This window comes from Onychostruthus taczanowskii, unplaced genomic scaffold (genome assembly GCF_017590055.1).
Source record: "Onychostruthus taczanowskii isolate IOZ18803 unplaced genomic scaffold, ASM1759005v1 scaffold81, whole genome shotgun sequence".
Taxonomy (NCBI): Eukaryota; Metazoa; Chordata; class Aves; order Passeriformes; family Passeridae; genus Onychostruthus; species Onychostruthus taczanowskii.
Genome location: NW_024506002.1, coordinates 1,421,246 through 1,443,812, shown reverse-complemented (window position 1 = coordinate 1,443,812; position 22,567 = coordinate 1,421,246). Strand labels below are relative to the sequence as shown.

Below are 22,567 nucleotides of genomic sequence, written 5' to 3'. Positions count from 1 at the left end.
GCTCTGATTTCTTCTGCACCCTGCAGGAGATGACAGAACTCAGCCCCTGCCACCTCAGCCTGATTTTCCTGTGCTGGAAACCAGCACTCAGCACGTCCCAGCTGCAGGGATGGCAGAATCCAAGCACCCATTTCCCTTTGCCAGGGAAGTGTCGTTACCCCCCTGCTCCACAAACCCACCTGGGACCCCCACACAGCCAGGGACGTCTTTAATGGAGCCCTGTGGAGGCTGAAACCACTCAGCTGTAAGCAGGCAGCAAAATCAAACTCTTTAATGGAGTTAAAGACAGGAGGAAGAGGGCAGGCCCCTGGCAGCACGGGAACGCCAGCGGGACGTGCCTGGCCTGGGCCAGCCAACATTTCTGCTTCTCTCCATCCTTCTCCTTGTGCCCCAGCTGCCCAGCAGGCTGGGAATGGCACGGCCACGGCACGGCAGCCGGGGCAGGGCTGGGATACAAACCTGGAGTGCACAGTCACCTGTCCCAGCAGCAGCAGGTGCCTCCAGCAGGAGATGCAGCAGGAGCGGCACGCTGGGGCTGTGGGCAGCTGCCCAGTCCTTGGGCAAGGGCAACAGTCCCTGCTGGGCAGAGCCACAGGCCACAGCCCCCGGGCTGCCAGCAGTTATGGGTATTTATTGTATGTGCTCCTATTCTCCTTTCCTGGTCCAAAGAGTCGGGATTTCCTCTGAATTGCGTGAAACCACCGCAGCAGCAGGGCTGGCCAGGGACTCCTCTCGTGCTGCCCTGGATCTGTGGGGGAGCGAAACTTTGAGGAAAGCAAAATGATGGTCACATATTCCCTGAAAAAGCTGTGGGACAAGGCTTTGTTAAGGCAGGCCCGGACAGCTCCCTTGGTGGGATCAGGGAAAAACCCTCCCTGTTCCCTGTGCACACAGCCCCACCCCCGGTAATGAACCCCCTGTGGGGGTGGGAGGGCTCCTGGGCACTGTCCCAGGCCTTTCTGTCACCTGGGTGTCCCCTGGGAGTGCCAGAGCCCTCTGCAACTGGCCATGGACACCAACACAGCAGAGCTGGGCTCCAGCCAGGCCAAAAAATAAACCACAAATCAACTGAAATAAATCACAGAATACAAACAGTCTGGTTTAGGACAGATAAGGCAGCAAGTGACAGAGATTTTGACAATTGCACTATCAGTGCAATTTGCTTGTCTTGTCCTTTGCTGATTTAGGGCCATGTAAAAACCAGGCTCTGTAAAAAGCACCCACTTTCTGTCATCTGAGCTTTGGTGCTGTCAGGCTGCTCTATATTTGGCACAGAAAAAGCACAGTTTGGCTGCTGAGGAGTTAAACCAAGGCAAATGCACTTTGCTTTATCCAGCTCCCAAACAGAGGGCAGAGGACTTGTGTGAATGTGTGGAAAGCAATTCCACTCCAAGTCGTGCTGCCATTCCTCAGACTCAAATCTCCCTGCACAGGAGTGACTGATGAAGGAAAAGCTATCAAATGTCCAGGTCAGCAGCACCAGATTGATATTAAACCAGCGTGGGCAGTGCCGCTCAGCAGAGCTCTGCCCAGCCCATTCATCTGGAGAGGCCAGGCTGGAGGAACGGCAGTGACAAAGAACTTTGTGACAAAGCAGCAGTGACTGACTCCTAAAATTACTTCTTTGTTCAAACCTGCTGCTCCCCTCACATTTCTGCAGTGCTCAGGGTATCAACCCAGCCTCTGTAAAACCAGACTTAAAGACTGCTGTCTTTAGGACAAGGCACCTCAAGTCCTAAACCATTTCCACCCAGGGCAGACCACACTGTGGGCAAGGGCCAGCTGCTTTTTGATTTCCTCTGACCTTGCAGAGGTTTGAATGCACATCCACATCCTCTGAGGATTTACTGAATAAAAGCTGTACAGCTTTTGTAAAGGTGAGCTAAGAAGAGAAGCAAATACACCAATAGATCCCGTAATTGTTTCTCCAGATAAAAAACAGAGAAGGAAACTTCTCTTCTGAAGTTAACTCCACTGCCTGCAGGGCTGGCCATGAAGGCAGCCCTGAGTGTCTCGGAGCTGATTCTCAGAGGTTATTTATAAGTGAATTTAGTGCCAGGATTTGTTGTGGAAAAACCAGATCCTGGCAAAAATGTGTCACTGTTCCCATCCAGCTGTGAAACAGGAACAAGGCCAGAGAGGCTCTAGGTGTGTGCTATGGGTCAGTGTGTGTGCAGAGTTCTGTGTGTGAACAGGATCTGCTTCTTTGCAGAGCTCTGGGTGTGCAGAGTTCTGTGTGTCCACAGCTCTCTTTGTCCAGCCCTGTCTGTGTCCCCAGCTCTGCCCAGGCCTGTCTGTGTCCCCAGCTCTGTCCAGCCCTGTGTGTGTCCCCAGCTCTGCCCAGCCCTGTGTGTCCCCAGCCCTGTGTGTCCCCAGCTCTGTGTCCAGCCCTGTGTGTGTCCCCAGCTCTGTGTCCAGCCCTGTGTCCCCAGCTCTGTGTTCCCCCCTCCTTTCCCCCCCCAGTGTCATTCCCAGCTCCCCCCCGGTGGGAGCTGTGACAGCCAGCAGTGTCACATGTGACAGGGTGCCCCAGACCAGGCACTGCTTGCAGCACTGATGATTTCTTTATGAGACACGTGTTCCTGCAAGGGTAGCACCTTTAACACGCTCTCCTGAATGGAAAATAAATCCTCCCCAGTGTTCCCTGTCTCGTTTTGTTGGTGTCAGGAGAAGAGGAAGTGCTCTGTGTCCCTCAGACAACACACAGGCCACCCTGGTTTTGGACAGGGAGGGGCTGGAGGGAAATTTGGGGATGTGCCCGGAGGGGCTCTTGAAAGAGGGTAAACTTCTGAGCCATTTCCAGCCCGGGGGAAGGGCTGAGCACAGAGATCTGTCAAACCTCCAAGAGGTGACAAACTCCTGTGGCTCTGACAGGAAAAGGTGCAAATCTTCACCAGGATGAATTTTGCCTGGAGAGAGCTGGAAGAAAAAAGGATGTGAACATTAAAAGCATTTCAGAAATACCTTCTGTCTCTTTCCCATAGCAAAGGTGGGAGGTGCAGACAAATAAAGACAGCTTTACAATTTGTACCTGCAGCTCTGGGGATTATATTTGTAGTTTAACAGCTCCTGTCCTTCCTTAGCAGCTGACTGTGGAACCCTTGGTGGACAGGGCTTGGAAACACTCCGAAAACACCACTTATTCCCATTCCATCTCCCCAGCACACGCAATTTCAGTCATTCCTTATAAACCAGCACAGATGGTGCATTACATGCTTTGGGATGCTGCCCTGCTGCTGCACTTAGTGCAGAACCTGGTGCTGCTTCTTAGCTCCAGAGTAAGAAGAAAATGGATTGCTTGGGGTGGATTGGGATGTGTAATCCCTGCAGCATCACTCAGACTGAAAATCGTATTCGTTAAAAAGCAAAAGCTGTTCTGTAACATATGGATACACACAGGGATAGCCCAGAGGTGGCTTTGCCATAGAGCCCTTCCCAAACACTCCTGCCATGTCACACACACGTCACTCACTCCAAGAGGAGCCAGGCCCACCCTGCTCCTGGCTGCTCCCAGCTCTACACAACGCTCCTGTGCTCCAGGTGAGGCACAGACACACCCGGGGCTGTCACCCTGCAACACACCCCAGCCTCTCCACAAGAGAAGGGGGTTGAAATGGGTTTCTTTGGTTTTGGCTTTTGTTTTATGCAAGCAAAGTTCGGAGTAGCTGAATGCTGGCTGGCTGGAAAAGCTGAAACCAAACAGATCACACGGAAAACAGAATCTGGCCATCAGCTACAGGCGGCAGCGGCGTTCCTGGCCATGGAGGGCTCTTCCCTCTGCAGGAGAGGCAAGCCGGGCTGGGAGCAGGCTGCAGGGCAGGGACGGGGCTCCTCTGAAGCCTCGGAAGCCTCGGTGGTGCTGCTGCCCCCGGAGCACACCCAGAGCTGGGTGCCTGCGATCCTGCTTGGGGTGCCCTGCCCATCCCCAGCAGATCTGCGCTCCCGGCCCTTCCCCACAGCTCCTTCGGCAAACCTGGGCAGTGCAGAACGCTGGGAGGCTCTGCTGGCCTGCAGACAGCAGGAGAGCAGCTCTGCAGGGGCGGGTTGGACACGAAGCCGCGGCTCGGCTGTGCTGGCCCGGCTGTTCCCTCCTCCCCTCAGGTACACCCTGAGGGAAACAGCATCACTTGGAGAGGTGACCCCAGCACAGCCCCAGCGTCCTCTCCACTGCAAGCAAGGCAAGCAAGAGAAAAAAGCTCGGCTGGGGGCGTTGCTGAAGCAGGAGGCAGATGTGAAGCTGTGATGTTTGAGGTCTGGGCAGTCTGCTCCTGAAGCTGCTCAAAGTGCGGCCCAGCAGGAGCCTTCGTGCATCTTTGCCTCTCTCCTCTCTCCTCTCAGAGCAGAGTTCCTCGGGTTTGTGGGGTTTTACTGCCCTGTCTGGCTCCCTCACCTGTGCGGGATGTGTGACAGAACCCATGTCACTCCTCACCCCGACAGGGAGCCCGGGGCAGAGAAGGATGAGAGGAAAGCCCTCCCTGAAGAAGGAGCAATCTGGCCGGGATTATTTCCAGCGCCACGGCCCGTGTCTGTGGGACAACAAGCACCGCTCCCAACCCCCTTCTCCTGGTTATAATCGCATTTTTAGGCTATCCAGAAATACACAGCTCACCTGCCTTACCTGGGAAATGCCACTAGACTTGGAGAGAGCTTTTCAGGGATAAACCCCCCTTCCTTGTCCCAGGACAGGACCCTCTGCAGCAGGGCCGGGTGTGGCCGGGCTCCCTCCCCTCAGAACCCACCCTGCTCTATTCCACAGGCAGCGAGCTGCTCCTCACCTGGGATGCTCACAGCTCATCTGGGATGCTCACAGCTCACCTGGGATGGTCACAGCTCACCTGGGACAGTCACAGCTCACCTGGGCTGCTCACAGCTCACGTGGGATGCTCACAGCTCACGTGGGATGCTCACAGCTCACGTGGGATGCTCACAGCTCACGTGGGATGCTCACAGCTCACGTGGGATGCTCACAGCTCACGTGGGATGCTCACAGCACACCTGGGCTGCTCACAGCTCACCTGGGCTGCTCACAGCACACCTGGGATGTCTGTCTGGCTGTCCCCCACGGGCTGGGAGCTGGGCAAAGCAGGGACAGAACGGATTTAAATCTGTTGGATCCGAGCTGCACTCGGAGCAGCCCCTGCCAGGGATTCTGTCCTCATCAACTCGCTCGGTTCAGAGGTTGGGCACAAAGCAAGGGCAGGGGGATTTTTCCAGGACAATCCTACTTTTTGGTGGCACATGGCTGTCTCGGTGGCCACTGGAGCTCAGCCCACCCGTGCTCAGCCTTGGGAGAAGGGTGACCCCGCTCTGAGGAAAATGATTTAAAATGCCTTCAGATGCCTTTTCACTTCTTTTTATTTAATTCCATAAATATTTTCATAAGGCTCAGTGTCTTTACAACACTTTTTTAAACACTTTTTTTTGTTTTATACACACAACTTTGACACTTGTTTGACAGGGTCAAACAGTCCAATATAAACAAAATAATAAAACTGGCAAGTGCGGATCAGCTGGGTTACCAAAATCCTTTTTTTCTTTTTTTTTTTTTTCTTTTTTTGCTCTTACTGTTAAAACCCCAAAAGCACTAAAATATCAGTATTTGGCTTCAAACTAGAATTTTAAAAACCTTTTTTTTTTTTTTTTTTTTTTTTTAATTCTCTGCTACAAGTCCCTGTCATCATAGTGCCTTTAAGCTCCTACAGACTCTTCTCTTCTTCTTAAGGAAAAATAAGCTTGGTGATGCCATGCAGAACTTACAATAGCTACTAAATATACATGTTCCCTGAAATGTAGCTGCAATGAAAAGATGACAGAGCATAAAGAGAACAAAACCAGAAACCCAAAGCACCACAGTGTACTATCAATAACATTGCAATGGACGGCTGGTGCCCATCCAGAAACTGAAACAAATTTCAAATATATTTCTCTATGTAGTATTTTCTATTTACAACTGTTAGATGCACCTAGGTTGGTTCTTGTTTGACTTTTTGGAGAGGGTGGGGAGGCGAAAGTCTTGAATTTAGATCCTCTGTTCTAGTGTCTAGGTTAAGGGTAATGCGTGTCATTTACCTAGGGAAGAGGGTTTCTTTTTTTATTTTTTTATATATATATATATATATATATATAGATTCAGCCAGAGAAATACCGTAAACATGTAAGTTTGTTACAACTCTCTTGTTTCTGCATATGGAATGGGAAGTGGGTTCCTCCTGTCTGGCATTGGAATGAAAAGTCTGTACCAGCTGCTCAGTCAAGTCACCCCCGTCTGCGCGGGCGCTGCTCCCAGCGCTGTCACACACACGCTCCAGCCCTGCTCCCTGCTGGGACAGCCACAGCAGGTGCTCAAGTGGGACCCAGTGCTGGTTCTTCTTTGTGCCAATGCTCCATCTCCTGCAGCACCTTGGCAATTTATGGAGGGGAAGAGCTTTCTTGAAGGCCCGAGAGCCAAGCCCCTCGTCCCTGCGGCCGCTGTGCCAGCGCCAGCGCGAGCGGCGCTGCCCGGGCGGGCTTCCCACTTAACAAAGAAGCTGCGAGTCCAACAAGTGGCCTTGTCAGATCTTGATTTATGATGCAAATAATGGTGTGGCGGTGGTGTTTCTTTTTTCCTAGTGCTGAATATTTAGGAAGCATCTTCTCATAAAAATTATGGATGTCTCATTCTCACTCTCTGAGGCACAAAACAGTAAATGAACAGGCTTAACTAATGTAATTGTTACTTGGTTGTTTTTTCTTTTTTTTTTTTTTTTTTTTTTTTTCCCAAGCAATTAAAAAGGCAAAAGGACTAAGTGAAATTTTCATCATGTTGACAACATTTTGGAATCTCTCTCTTTCTCTCTCTCTCTCTGCCTCTCTCCAGCCATTCAGAAAGAGCAAAACATTTCAGTTAACTGACAAGAATCCATCTCATGCACTGCTTTAAATACCCACTCTGTTAAAGAAACAAAACAATATTTGCTATGTATCCCACATTAAAATCTAGCAATAAAAATGCAAAGATACAAAAGAGCATAAAAATAATTTCAAATATAAAATTGGGTTGCTTCCTATTTGGGATTCCTGGTGTTTGCCTACTGCCTGTCACAGAGGGGCCACTCCTCCTCTTCCAAACACTAATCTGGCTTTGCTGGTTATTGATAGTTTCTAGATTATTCTGAAGTATAAGAGAGATTATTTTTGGATTTAAATAAAAATAATGCCGCCCTTGTGACATGCCCTGAAATAAAACAGGCTCCATGGAAACAATGAAATCACACTCTCTGCTTTTCCCATTCACTTGGATTTCTTGGGGGCAAAAAAAAAAAAAAAAACCCATCCCAACAAAAAAAACGTATCTCCACGCTCTTTGTCCTGTGAATCAGATTCCAAAGAAAATGACAAATACCCTGATCAATCACTTCATCCCATATTTTCAAAGGAGCTTGCAGAATCGCTCTGCAAAGATTTCAAGTTCATCTTCTAAATCTGGTTAAACAGTCTCATTTGCCCTAGGAGAAAAAAAATCCTCCTTCTGACAATGGTCTGTTTTACAAGCTTAACCGTAAGCTCCTGCACTTGCAAACAAATGTACTTAAGGCTGAAATTGTAGGAAGGGTCTTTAAAAATAGAGCTGTGAATCTCCAGAGGGAGAAAAAGAGAGAGAAAGAGACCTGGAGAGTTGGGCTGGTCCATCACCCCAGGCCCACTGCACTGACCCCTCCAGGGGACACCGAGGGGCCTGGACTGGACCAGCACCAGCTGGGACTGGGCACAGAACCACGGCCACCCTGCCCAGTCACACGCAGAGCTCCAGAGCTGCTGCAAGGAGCTCTCAGCTCCTCTGCAGCTCGGGTTCAACCTCAGGGCTGGGGCGAGGATCCTTCCGCTATCGGGGCAGAGCTGGGGGACCTGGCGTGGAGTGGGCACTGAGAGCAGCCACAGGCCTCTCTTTTGGGGTCACTGCTCCTGCAAATGGCAATTAGTGCTTCGTTAGGTGCTGCTGTGCAGGCTGAGTGTGGCCAAAGGATGGGACCTTAGTTCCTGAAGACAGAAAACTGGCCGCTTGTCGGAGCCTCGGAGCCAATTTTCCTCTCTGCAATGGAGGCATGAAGCCATCGGTTTTTAAGCTTTTATCTTTGCATGGAAAACAAAGATAGGAGTGGGCTTTTCAAGTATCTCAGCTTGAAAAGAAAATAAATCAAAGTTAAGCCCACAGAAACAAAGCAAAAAGAAGAAAAGCCCCTGATTCTCTTTTCTCCGTCTTACTCCGCGTGTGAACAAATCACACCGAATTGAGAAAAAGACAAGTGCTTAAAAAACGCAAAAGATGAACTGAGGAAAACCCATCCCTCACTTCCTAAACAGCTGCTTGCCCTTCTGCTGGGTTTCACCTGCCCACGAGAGAACAGTTAAAGCCAGAGAAATACTGCGCAGCAGAGCGGGAGCACAGGGAGCACATCCAGACAGGCACGAGTCAGACTGGGGGATGCAGGGTGGGGACAGCGCCGGGCCCGCCCCGGGCTGGGGACTGGGGACAGCCAGGGAGGGACACAGAGGGAGGGACAGGGAGCAGAGACCTCCCAGCACTCCAAAAACAAACAACACCCCCCATAAATAAAATCAAACAAAATTTACACCAATGTAGTCCATGAGGAAGTTCCATGACGGAGTCACACAAGCGAGAAAGCATTCTGGGATGCCAATGACGACTCGGATGGAAATGAAGGAAAACAGGAAAAAAAAAAATCCAACAAAAAGAGATGTCCAACCAATGGAGTAAAATAAAATAAAACAGGTCACATGGTTAGAAATCATTGGTGCTTCCTAGTATCTAGTAGCAGATTACTTCCCAAAAACAACAAAAAAAGTTTTTGGTCCTTCTATATATATACATATATGTATATATATTATTATTTTTAAAATGTGTGTATACATATATATATGTATATATATTTAGTTGCAACAGTGCTTCTCCGAAAAAAGGTCCATCTATAAATATAATTTTATTTATTTTTATTTTTTAAATTTTAGTTCTTTTAAGTTAAAATTCTCCATCTCTCTAGGTATTATTTTTTGAATGGTGTTAACCTGCTGAAGTTTTGCCAGAATGGTGCCTGGCTGCGTCTGGGTTCGGTGAACTCGAAGACCTGGGACTGGGATATGCCATCTGTCACCATGTATTGTCCCTGATTTAATGGATCCTGGGGTGGTGGGTAGGCTGGAGGAACCGACTTGGAGTAGCTCACACCTGCATCGATGATTGGGGGGAAAAAGAAACAGATCAGTCAAAGAGCAATCGGGTCAATAGTCGTTCTTCGTCATGCTACTGCTCCTTATCACTCCTTATCCTCCTTATCGCTCCTTATCACTCCTTAACCAGTCCCACACGCCAGGACCTGCCAGGCCTGGCCAATCTCCAATCTCAGCGCCTGCCTGACCTCTCGGCTCCGAGGCTGCCTCCCTATGCCAAAGCTCCAAGGCTGGGACAGGATCCATTACGTCCGTTGGGCAGAGCTCTGCCCGCCCTCATGGAAAAGTCCTGTGTGAGGTAGGAGAGCCGGACAGGCCCTGCCCCGCGAGGTCAACTCATCCCGCTTTGATTTCACAACTCCTGTTCCAAGCTCCTGCTCACCCTCCCTCCCAGCTCTCCCTGGAGAACAGCCTTGCCCCAACATGCCCCGCTGACCAGCCCCGAGCACGACCCCGAGCACCACCCCGCTCCGATTCCCGCACAGAACGGAGCAGAGCCGCTGTGGAAGAAGCCCTGCCCTGCAGGGATGCACCTAAACAGAGGGCAACTTGTTCTTTAGAACAGTTTAGGACTTTTCCATAGGGTTTGTTCTCAATTCACCAGTCTGGTTTCAGCCCAAAATCGGCTGCACACAACGCAGAAAAGGCTGATTCTGCTCAATCCAAACTGGGAGCAATGGATGGACTGGCAAGGCTATGCTTTTGGGGTTGAGATGTTCAATTCCCGCACAGGTGAGGCACAGCTCCTGTGCAGGAATGGGGAGAGGGGATGCTGCCCTTACAGCTTTCCCACAGAACGAGGGGGCTTCAGCATCCTGTTGTAAAGGATGGTGTGTAAAGGGTGACTGAAGTGGAACAGAGGGGAGGTGTGTCACCACCAAAGCGCAGCCTACGGGGCACAGTGACACAGTCTGGATGTCCTTCCCCACAAAGACAACCCCTCCTTCAGCCTCGGGGCACGGGGCCAGCTGGAAACCATGACTCCAGGAAGGAGAGAGGAGCAGGGCTGTGGAGCAGCTTGCTGTAAGCTCTGGCCATCTCTGGATCATGCAGAACTGCTCTTCCTTCTGCAGGAGGGGGCCGTCGCCTCCCCAGGCTTTAACCACAGCAGCGAGGCCACTGTCCCCAAGCAGCTCAGTGTCCTCATCTGGACAGCGGGATGGCATCCCCCACCTACCTCACAGGAGGGTTGTGAAGCTAAATTAATTAATGTTTGTAAAACACTTTGAGATCCTCGGCTGGGAAGGTGCTGGAGAAGGCAAAATACGGTGATTAGCACCCAGGTACCAGAGCAAGGTGTGCACAGCAATGCGGCTCCTACCACACACAGACACACCAGCGCTGGCCGGGCACGGACGGCGGCACACGACGGGCACTGACACACAGGGAAAGCCTCACGAGGGCACCCACAGAGCTCACCACACAGCTGGGCCAGGTGCTGCTTGGCTTGGCAGGGCCTCTTTGGGGTAGGAGCTAAGGCATGTCTTTAGGGAAGAGAATTGATTCGCTTCTCCCTGCTACGGAATTTACCAATGGAGGGTGAAAATGCTCAAAAGGTTCAGACCAAATGGAGATGTCTTGAGTACATCTAACTGATTTCTCCTTTATTTTGTGCAGCTTTCTGTCCACTGTAGAGAACAACCAAGATCATTCCTCACAGTGGGCAAAAACCACTCTGTGATTCACACTCATTAACCTTTAATGAATTCATCACAATTAGCAGTTCAAACTTACTCGGAAAGACTGACCTGGAGATGTTCTGCATCTGTACCTTCGTGCTGTAATAGTTACTCATCAAGGACTTCTCTACTCTGTCTTCCCAAGCTCCTGTCTCCCACCTGCAGAGCTGAGGGCAGCCCCAGAGCTGTGCTGGGGTCACACCTGGGCAGGGGCAGGTGCAGGAAACTTGACACAAATTCTGCACCACCCTCCTTGGTACAGAACTCCAAGGAACAGTTTGAATTTCAATCACTGTGTGACTGAAACCCACAAGGGCAGGGCACTGAGCTCCTCTCTGTCCACCTCTCCCATCCCTTCTCCTGGCCCTGTCCTGCTCCGAGCTGCCCATCTCCAGGCTGGCCAATGTGTGCCCAGTGAGACCAGTTGCAGAGGACAAACTCCAGCCCTGAGCCCATCCAGGAGTGTCAACCTTCTCCTGGAGGCAAATTTTCCCAGCAGAGACTGGTGAGGGATTTTAGGATCTGTGGCAATTTTAGGATCTGTTACAGGTCCCTTACATGGCTAGAACTGGGAAATAAATCTGCTTTGGTTCTCAGACTGACCACGAATTACCTCAAACAGTCCTCGTGCCACTAAAATTACTCATGTTCTACAACAGCAGAGTGTGAATCTAAAGCTGCTACTGGGGGGAAACACAGAAACTGTTTTTAGCTTTGGAAGTCCTTAAAGCTACTTTGCTTTAGTGACATGGTCCCATGGCTTTGGCATCCTGTGGCTGGGTTCTTTACTGCCTCTAAAACAATTCGAGGATGGTGAACTAATGTATTTTAATGATGATACAAAATGCTAGGAAGTCTCCTGGATCAGCAAAATGCTGTGCACTTGGAAAGCTGAAGAAGTAGAGAAAGGACAGTCTGGCTGATGTCCACTGACAGTGATGGAGTTACTGCAAGGAATGGAACCCATAGTCTGGCTTCTCCAAAAGGGAAAAGGGCAGACTCCCCTGGCCAGATCACTACCAAACCCCATTCAGTTATTTCCCAAAACTCCTGAAAAATGTCTGTCCTTGCTTGAAACACACCCATGCACAGCCTGCTCCCTCCCCCAGTAAAGCAGCTTTTCCCACAGGTGTATGTGTGGCCCTGTGATCTGGGCTAGTGGCATCAGCCTCTGGGCTGTATGAATGCCTGAAGCTCCTGGCTGGTTCTGCTGGCATAAGCAGTTGAAGGTTTCACATTTCTCTTGTTCATCCAATGGCCTGAAGGATCAAACCTGTGGATCTCAAGGACATGCACCATCGCCGTGTGTGGGACATGCAAATACAACCACTGTGCTCTGGGCATTCCAGAACGCGTTTCCTTGTGGAGCTGTGAGACAGCACTTTGCCATAACCTGAGCTGCCCCAAGAATGACTTCTTCATTTTTTTTGGACACGCCCATGTTCTGGAAAACAGAAACTGGGAGGGTGAGATTCACCTAATCTGCACATCTTCAAATCCTAAGAAAGAGCAATTCTGGGAAAGGTCTGGCAGGCAGGTATTTTTTTGTTCTGCTCTGAGCTGGTTTGTTCCCTCATCAGAACTTGGGGCCATCGTGCAATATTGTCTCTTGAGGGATATTTTTTTAATATGCAAAGCCAAAGCTCCGCTGCAATTCACCAGAAAAAAAATGAGCAAAGCTCTTTTCCAAGGCAATTTTGGGCAGCGTGGCGAGCGGAATTCAAAGCACAAAGGGAAGGATCAATGGATAAGGAACGACTTCCAGGCACAGCAGCCAACTCCACCCCACGGGCAGAGCTGGAGCTCCTTCTGCTGGTTTGTGGCTCATTCTGCAGCGCGGCTGCAGCTGCACGGAGGGATCGCTCAAAGGGCGGGGCTGGGAGAGCTGCTCACGAGGAGAACGAGAAAATTCCCAGATTCATAATTTGGCTAGACAAAACTGGTGAGAGATGCTGCGCTGTCACTTGAAATCATGTCTTTTTATAGCACCAGGCAACGTCACTTGGAGCTTTTTGGATTTCTCAGCTCAGAAGGAAACAATTAAAAAGATTTAAAACTGTCTCGTTTTTCCCTTCTAGGTTGGGGTGGGGGGTTTTTTTTGTGGTTTATTTTTTTTTTCGAAGTGTCTCCTCTTTGAGGTTACAACACGATTTCAGCAGCACGTGAAGCATGCTGGTAACCCACAGGCAATCCACAGGGACTCGTGCAGACAGATCACCCAGCAGGACAAGGCCCCTCCCCGGGCTCACACGACACAGAAACGGAGAACACGCACATCTCCTCCACACAACCATGGAAACTGGCCGTACAAGCTGTTTACTCCATCCTCCACCTAGGAGATTTTAGCTTCTCCTTTGATCAGCAGCTATTTCCCAAGCTTTGCCCCCACCCTGCTGTCCATCCCATGCTGCTCATTAGCCAGAGCTGGGGAGGGGACAGTGACATCGCCACCCCTGCTGGCAGTTCTGCCCTGGCCAGTGCTGCCTAAGGAACCTTCCAGCTTCCTCAGAGCTCAACAGCAGCTCAGCCAACTTGCATCTTTCAAGAAATGCTCAAAACCCCCACTAATTCAGTTTCCTCCTGAATACCATACCGTACCGTACATGGGGAAGCCATGGATACACCTCCAGAGCACTAATTGTTCTATGGTTAATTACTCCTGTCACAGCAATGAGTTTAAGTTAAAGGAAAGAGCAGAACTGGCTGGGTGGGTCCAGCCCTTTGCCCTCTTCAGCACATTTCAACAGAGGATCTCAAAGCACTTCCCCACCACTGCCTGAAGGACGATGTGTCTGGAGCTGGCTGTCCCCGAGGTGAGGATGGAGCTGGGAACAGGAACCTTCTGCCTCCCCAGGCAGTCCTGACCAGATGGATTTCCTCCCTTTACACCTCCCTGCTGAATCACCCAACTCACTTTGCTGTACTTGCCCAACTCCAGAGGAATTTCAGTGGTGCCTCAGCCACAGCTTTTCACATAGCCAGGATTTCTCTCCAGGCCCTGCTATTCCTAGGGATTGTGAACATGCCTTAGCTCCCTTTTCTAACCATGAACTTCCCATCTCTGTTCAGGAGGGAGAGGGCTGGCTGCAGTTTGAGAAATGCAGGAGGAAACAGTCATCTCATGTCCTGGTGTTCCCCAGACAACCACAACATCTACCTGCACACACTGAGCTAACCCGACCTTCTGGAGTCTATTTATCAAGTCTGCTACTGCAGCCTGATGTCATTATAGCAGCCATTAAGATAATGATTCCTCGTGTGATAAGAAAAGCTAATCGAGGCAAGATGGAATAAATGATACTGGGGCTTTATCCATCAGAGCTGGGTGAAAACGAATTCCTGCCATTCCTGCCATACAGCCTGCCTCTCCTCCAGCACCCTGCAGGCTGATCACACAGCTCACTCCCTGGGTTTCACTGATAGGAAAGGATCAGTTCACACCTGGAATGCTGCTGCAGCTTCTGGGGAGCAGCTCCTTCCTAAAACCCCTCACCAAACTCAAGGTGCAGGAGTATCTGGGCTCACAGACTTATTTCAGTGGGAATGTCAATGTCATTGATGTCAACACCTTGGATCTTCCCACGAGGGCCATTAACATCTCACCAAAAACTTCCTTGGGGGACTTGCTCAGCAAGTGTCACCAGTACCATCCTCAGAGGCCCCCCAGAAAAGGATTTATTCCTGATTTGCCTTATCCTATAACTCTGACTGGTTCCTGGGGGAGGCTGAGGATCCCAGCTGAATTCCAGATGCCATCAGTGGGGTGTTGCTTGTGCACCCACAGCACTGGTAGGGTCTGGATTTTACAAGAAATGGGCTAAGCTCTGAGACTGCCCTAAATCTGTGGGGAAATACCACTGACAACATGATCAGCTCCATTACCTCACCTCCTGTGCTTCGAAAATAGGGAAGTGACCCTGATTATCCAAAAATGCAAATGCCCCTCTTTGTTTTCAAGCAGTTGGGCTGGGTTGCTCAGACTCTTGCAATCCCCCGAGGCTGTGCCTACACGTGTGAATCGATGGGGAAACAAGGCAGGGCCACGTCAATCTCCTCAGCAAGGAAGATGCAATAAAATGGGATTAAACAGCCAAGAGAAGCACGGGAGGGCCCCTGGTCAGCCCTGCCCTGCCCAGCTCTGCTGTGCAGGGCTGCTGGGGGAGCAGAAGTGCAGAAGTGGGGGAAGTCAGAGAAGCTGCTGCATGTCTGGGTCAGGGTTTTTATGACATAGTTGGCTGTGAGCTCTAGTGATCAGAAAGGAATAAATTAACAGGAAAATCCAGTGATTCAGAGGGTGTTTGGTGACAGGCCAAGGCAGTTCATGCTGGCTGATGATTTAACCCCTCCTGGGTTTGCATGGCTGAGTGTTCATGGGCAGGTTTAGTGGCAGCATCTCAGGTGATGCTGACTGAATCTCTGCTTACCTCATCCCAAAGGCCTGTCAGGGCTGAAGGTATCTCCTGGGGGAAGGGTGCACAGGGCAGGGAGAGGAGATGGATGTAGCGTAGGGCTCAAGAGCTCTCCTGAGGTGGGACACACCCCCAGCTCACATTAAGGTCACTTATTTAAATCTCAACAGACATTTCCTTTTCCAAAAGTGGGAAATGGTGCTTTAAGAATGGAATCTCCTTCCTGGAAGGACCTCTAATTCCCTGACACCACTGGCTGGCAGCTGCTAGGAATATGAACCATTATCCCTTCCATGGACAGGCTGTCCTGAAAGGAGCCAGATGTGGACAGAGCTGGGGATCAGAGAGGGAACTGAGTGTTCCTTCAGGCTGCAAACACCAACCCTTGGAGGGAAGATCTCAAGTGGCCAGGGAACAGAGGCCCCTCATGGAGGGAGGCACTCCACAAGCTTCTGTTTTCAAATCCTCAGAAATGGAAAAATGACCCTGGATTAACCTTTGTCTACATTAAGAATGGACTGTGAGACCCACAAGGGATCCATTCTCCAGCAGTTTCCACACCTTTAGCAGTGACAAGCATGGTGCTGGCAGAAGAGGCCAGTGCCACCCTTGTGGTGCCCTGTCCCTCAGTGGGAGCCAGGCTCTGCACAGAACCTCCCTCCAGCCTGGCTGCAGCCTGCAAAGGGCTGCAAGGAGGGGTTTTGGTTGTTTTTCTAAGATAAAACAAATCAATTTCTCGGTTACTTCACTATTTCTAGGAGACACCAGCCTGAATTCTATTTCCAGTTCCCACATTGCCACTGAAGGGCAGAACCAAGAGGCAAAACCTTGAACAATCAATGCAAAAGGCAAACAGCAGCAACCAGCCCTTTTCTCTGCCACTGAGGTGCAGAGCCAGCACCACCCATCCACTGATGTCTAATGGACTTCAAGAAGGCCAAGAATTGGTTTAATGCTGTCTTAAGGCACCTGGTCTAATATGGTTATGTTCTGCCCAATCCAATAAGGAGTGCAAATCCTGGGACACTGCCCATCCTTAAGTGGGTCTGGCAGGGAGCCTGGCCCTGCACACATTGCTGGGCACACCTGGGAGCCACGGGGGGGCTGCTGGCCCACACAGCACCCTCAGCTGGGCATCAAACACTTCTCAAAACACTTAATCACCTGGATAAAGGTCCTGTTAGTTTAAAAAGCAGAGTTTTAAGGTTTCTGCTGCTGCTCTCAGCTGCTCTCCCCCTCTCCTGCTGCAGCCAGCAGAGGTTTAAATGCCTCCTTCTCAAACACATGCCAGCCATCTCCAGAGCAATACTTCTGGGAGGTGTGGTACAACAGTGCATGAAATAAGCAGCAGTTTATACTATTTGAAAAATGTTTTTCTGCTTCACCTCTAACAAAGTTGATTGCATTTTCCATTTCACCTCCTTCACGGCTTTTCTCTCTTCCTTAAGTGTTCTGTGACAAGGGAATTACCATGGTTTCCCATTTAAGAGGTGCAGGGAACAAGTGAGATAATCTAGGAACAAGTCTGTAATAGGCATCCTGTGACACAGGAGCTGGGCTGGCGGCACCTTGAGCTGTCAAGCCCTGCTGCAGCCACTGAGACCATCCTGCATTTAAAGAAATAAATAAATAAGTACTCCTGTTGGATACAGTGACCTATTCCTCCTCCTGACAGGTTTCCCTGCTTTTCAGGTATAACTGATGCTCCAAAAGCAGCTCCAAGCCCCTTCCCAAGGCTCCGGTGATGCTGTGGAGGGCAGAGGCAGCAGCAGCAGCCCCTGGCACCTTCAGCCCCAAGTGCTGCCAAGGTCTTGGCACAATACAATGTTGTCAATATGTGTAAAATGCATAGGGCAAGATTTAAAAAATCAGTCACCAAAAGCCAGCTCTCAGGAGTTTCCTCCTACCTCTCTCTTCTGAGCAGTGCCAGCAGATCCCTGCTCTGGCAGCCTCGTGCCTCTCGTTGGGTCTTGGGCAGAGGACAAACCACAGAGTAACAAAACTAAGAGTTCTCAGTGTCAATATTTAATTTAATCAACCTGAGACTGGGTTATGATCACCACAGTGTAGGGCAAAGCATACAGAACTACCCTTTTAATGACCCTATTTGTTGTTTCTCAGATTTCACATCCTAAAACCAACCAGCTGTGCTTAACTCAGGGCTGGGGTGTGACTGAACTTCTGTCTGGCTCGAGGACTTAATCCCATAAAAAGAACTGCCAGCGCCACAGCCTAAGCTCGTTCTTCACTACAGAAATGCTGACTGCTGTTTTAGGAGCTAATGAATTTCATAGTCCGAGAAGCCCAAGATAACAACCCCTCCTTTTTCATCTCAGAGAGAAAGAGAGAGAAAGACAAAGAGAGCAGACAGAGAGCAATTGCTGTGTAAGACACACGTCCTGTCAGGCAGATTGTATTTGTCAGGATGCAAGTCCAGTAATTTACGTGGGAATACTGGCAGGCATGCTCAGGCACCTCCCAACTGTTTCACTTACCGGCTGAACAGTACAATTATTAATTAATACCTCTATTAATTAATAATATAATGAACTGAACAGCAGCAATAATTCAACCTTGTTTTGTCACGGCAGTCATGCAAGTCAGGCTCTCTCATGGTGCAGCTCCACGAGCCCTGGGGATGCTCCCGTGCTGAGGGACAGACATGCAGGTGCTGAGGGGCTGTGGCAGGGCACGGGGACAGTGTGAGGCACCTGGGCCTGCTCTGGGTGTGCACACTCTGAGCTTAGAACATCTGGCCAGGAGAGTTTTTAGAGAACATCTCAGGAGACAACAGAAGAAATTAGTAGAGAGGAGAAGACTGATGACAATGGAGAGACACAGCAAACCAAGGAGTTCACAGCTGGCCTGGCAAACCACTCCTGGACCAGCAAAGCCAGTAGACAACACACAGGTGAGGCAGAAAGCAAAGAGCTCCTTCAGCTTCTGCAAAACCCCCCAAAACACCTGCACAGAGCGGGGACCAACCTGCCTGCAACCTGACCTGAGCCAAGCCTTGAGGAGCTCTCTCAAAACCCACTTGTAGGCCTACTTGTGCTATGGTACTTTGGTAACAAATCAATACATCCAAGACTGTGTGAAGCTTTGGAGAACTTGAGGAATGAGCTCTCAGACCTTCCCTCTGTGTTGAGTATTTCAAAACCTGTAGCTGCAAGAGTTATTGCAAGAGAGAATTAACGCTGGCTTTGGCCAGTTGAGTCTCTGCCTAACACCAGGCAGGGCACTGCTCAGCTGGCTGCAGCCTGCCTGGCTGGGGAAATGAATCTGACATTCCAGAGGTACAATGTCTTTACTAAAATTCTTTATTTCCTAGAGTTGATGCTACTGTGTTGTCTTAAAAAAGTTACAGGCAGCCCCAGGAAACAAGAGTGTCCCTTTCCTTTCCAGCAGCAGGAAAGGGGTACTCCCTCCCCAGTTCCAGCATTTTAGCAATTTTTTTTTCTTTTTTTTTTTTTTTTTGCTAATGGGAGACTTTGGGAATTAGCAGAACCTCTACACACCTCCGCACTCACTCCCATTTCAGCCTGAGATAAACAACTGAGATAGATTTCTGCCCCCAGGGACAGCTTCTGGACATCAGACTGGAGACACGAGATCAAATTCATCTCTGGTGCAGTTCCACTGGCTTTCAACCACCTTCGACCAGAGATTAATTTGGCCCACAGATACATTAAGGAAGGATACAAAGCACAAACGGTATTTGATATAAAAAGAGAAGGGAGGGGAAGTTGAGGGGATGCTGGATCCCAGCCCAGCAGGATTCAGCCCAGCCCGCTCCACCCTCACATCACCAGGCACAGAGCGTGTTGCCGGTTACCTTTTTGCTTACTGACTTTCTTTACTGTCATTGCCGCTTGCCGCTTTTGATTCTCAGAAATTTCAAAGCCTGGAAAAGGGAACACGGCAAACACAATTCAGAAGGTTGCTCACAAAGCCTCATTTCCTTTTGAGGAGGGGGATGCTCTGCACTGTTTGTGAACATGGAATGCTCTGGGTGTTCTACTGAAAATTCCTTGGTCTCCTAATCTCACTTGTGCAGGGGCTGGATGAAAAGTAAGATTAGAGACATTTTTATTTGTACAGTGTCATAAATATGGCCAGCGCTTTAGAGCTGAGCAACAAACCAAGCCTGGACTGACAGTGGTCACAGTCAGTTTAGGGGCTGGTGCAAGGGAAGGGCTGCCACTGACTTTGCTGCCTCCCTCTGCGTGAAACATCTCTGACCTGAGCAGGAGGATGCAGCCAGGAGACCCTGAAGGTGGATGGCCAAAGACTTCCCTCTCCCACACACCCACAGAGCTCCAGGCTTGAGCTATGGGCAGAATTTGTTTATTGAGGGCCAAAAAGAACAGTAACTGAGCTGGAAAGAGACCTATTTATGACTAGGAGAGCAACCAAGGACATCTCAACAAGGTTAAACTGTAATTCTACCACAAAGAAAATATGGGCTCCTCCACACATCGGGGCTAAATTAAACACTACCAACAACCTCCTTTCAGATTCATTTCCACATTCCTCACCTATCTTTTCATCTTCTTTTACCATCTTCCTTTCTTCTCTGAAAGCTCTAAGCCATCGTAACTTCTCCTCCAGTTTCTTGGCAAAGAATAAGTGCATTTCCTCAGTCTCCTTGTTATGCAGTTTGAAGGCATTCTTCATGCTGACATTGAAGTCATCATCTCTCCCATCTTCTATATCCACCACTTCATATTTATCCATGTCTATGCGCCCTTTGTAGTACAGGATATCCCTTCGGATCAGATCCTGCACAGGGAAAAGGAGACAGGGATCATGGTGAGATCTCATGGAGAGCCTGAGCTCAGCAGGGAATTCCTGGGACAGCTGAAGGAGAGAAAGAAGGGATGGTGAAACCTGGTCAGGTCCTTCAGTTCCTGGGAGAGCTAAGGAAGAGAGAGAAGTGATGGTGAAACCTGGTCAGTCCTTCCAGCCTCACCTCTGTGAACACACCTCTTGTTGGCCAAAGAGGGCAGACCACAGGCAGAGAGGAACAAAACACATCCTTGAGCTGCAAAATTCAGTTTGTGGGCACAAAGAAATGCCTCTGAGTAGGTGCCATGTTCCAGCATTTCCATATGGGAGGTTCTGCTCCACAGGGTGAGAAATGTGAGGCCCAGCAGGGGCCCAGCAGGCTGTGCACACTCCTGGAGCCATCACTGCTCTGGCAGCACGGTCCAGATCTGTTTTCCACACACATTCCCACTCCCACGGGGGACTGCTCCCTGCCCCTTCTCCTTGGGGCCCATCTCTCATTCACACACAGCTCACTGCTGAGAAACCACCCTCATTCCCAGCTCAAAGCACTCCCAACCTACCACTGGTGTCATCCCACCCTGGATTTAACCTCTTGATCCAGCTTAGTTTTTTTTTTCTTTTTCTCTCCTTGGTAATTATAACCTTTTCAACCAAACCTGTTCACGCTCACCTCCTTTCTCAGTTGGGTATTCCCTGTTTTTCAGCAACACCTTATTTCTCTGCATTAGGAAGGGAAAAGTAAATTCCCCATTGGCCCCACAGCTCTGTGCCTGTTATCTCAGATAACAGAGGACGATCATCAGAAAACAGAATGTTAATTCTCTAGTCATGGCCATACAAGGTGATCCAATTTATTTAAAACCAAATTCAGCAACACACAATTAAGATTTCCTTTCTCTAACCACTCTCAAAAGTCTCTTAATATTTAGGTAGGTATATTAAATCAATTTAACCTAAATACCTTTGGATTTTTCAGGATGTCCTAAAGATAAATGCTATTTCAAAGGATTCATTTGAGAGGAAAAATGAAGGCAATATACAACATTTATTTATTGAAATAATATTTAGGAGTGAGGCTTTTTCAAGATAAGCAGTAGGTATTATTTTAAACAAATTAATCTTGGAAAATAAACTCCACATCATAATGATTTAGCAAACTTGCTCATGAATCTGCCAGACAGTATTAACTGTCACAAGACTGGCCAGAAGCTCACAGGCTTTAAATCCTGACTCCTTCCTCTGGAATGCTCTGGGCAGGGGGAGGAATTCCATTAACAAATATCTTGTACAAAAACCTTCCTCCGGTGAAGGCCTGAAATAGTGATAGTCCAAAATATAACAAAAAGGTATTTCAGTCTGAATAGGCAACAGAAAATCTTTTCAGTCTTGTTCTAACTTAGGCAATTGTCTCTTTCCCTTGGTGCTGTGGAAGGGCTGCAAGGGCCACACAGGCCTGATCAGTCAGTGCCACACGTGGTGTTTCATGGGAAGCTGGGGCTTGTTCTCATAGAGAACATTCATCTGCACCACGTTCTCAAAAACACCTGAGAGCAAACCTCTCAGCAGCAAGGATGTGCTCCTTACATCAGCTGCACAGCAGCTGTTCCCCTTCCCACTGCTGCTGAGAACTTCCAGAACCAGCCCCAACAGACCATGCTCCTGTGAGGATGGATCCAGTGCATCTTTCCGGGCAATTTTCATGATTGTGGAGAGATCTGTTCATAAGGTATTCAAGAATCAACAACCACAAGCTCTGAAAATCCCAGGCTCTGTGCACTACTTGGGCAGAATAATACACAGGACCAAAGGAACAGAGCCAGCCTGTGAACAAACCTGTGAACAAATCTCTAATTCTAGAGATTAATAATTTCTTCATTCCTCTCATTCTAATTCTCTCATTTATTCCTGGATAACTGTTGGAACCCTGTATGCTGAGAATTTTAAACTTTCTGTGCTGAAAGGTACAGACCCACAAGAGAGCACTGCATTTGACCTGAGGCCATGGAGAAGGTTTCCAAAATTGATTGATAGCACTGGGATTGTGGAAAGTTCTACAAACTACATGTGCAGTTTGAATAGAAGTTTGTAATATCACAGGGTGGAAAACTTAGAGTTTAAGGTTTTCAAATATAAATAATAAATAAATAAATAAATAAATAATGTGTATTCTTCCCTTACACACTAAACACATTTCCCCCCTCTTATCTCCCCAGTTTTGGCTCAGAAAACATTATGAGCTGTTCTTAATAGCTACAGCCAAAGGAATGCTTTACCAGCTTTGTGCTTCCAGAGGACAGTCCATGTGTTTGGACATTTCTGACTGAGCTGGTCCACACATTTCTCCTCCTGGGATGCAGCAGGAGCTGTCCCTGTCTCCAGTGAGGCTCCTGTGCTGCTGAGTACTGGATGTGAAGATAAAGGTGCTGCCCAGGAGTTCCTGAAGGAGCAGCAGGGAGATAATGG

At 49.2% G+C, this 22,567-nt stretch overlaps 1 protein-coding gene across 2 annotated transcripts in view; it reads right to left on the bottom strand.

Moving 5' to 3' along the window:
* Nucleotides 1-5,337: 5,337 nt before the first annotated feature.
* Nucleotides 5,338-22,567, bottom strand: part of ARHGEF9 (Cdc42 guanine nucleotide exchange factor 9) — a 191,102-nt gene continuing 173,872 nt past the window's right edge. Inside the window, exons 11-14 of one of the 2 annotated variants that reach the window (XM_041424416.1) lie at nucleotides 19,852-20,095; nucleotides 19,149-19,217; nucleotides 10,403-10,474; nucleotides 9,094-9,223 (exon numbers count right to left, since the gene is read on the bottom strand). In XM_041424416.1, coding sequence (XP_041280350.1) covers nucleotides 10,428-10,474; nucleotides 19,149-19,217; nucleotides 19,852-20,095 — 360 coding nt within the window. In that variant the 3' untranslated portion in view covers nucleotides 9,094-9,223; nucleotides 10,403-10,427. Of the gene's footprint in view, nucleotides 9,224-10,402; nucleotides 10,475-19,148; nucleotides 19,218-19,851; nucleotides 20,096-22,567 lie in introns of both variants that reach the window. The other variant, XM_041424415.1, reaches the window with a different exon arrangement.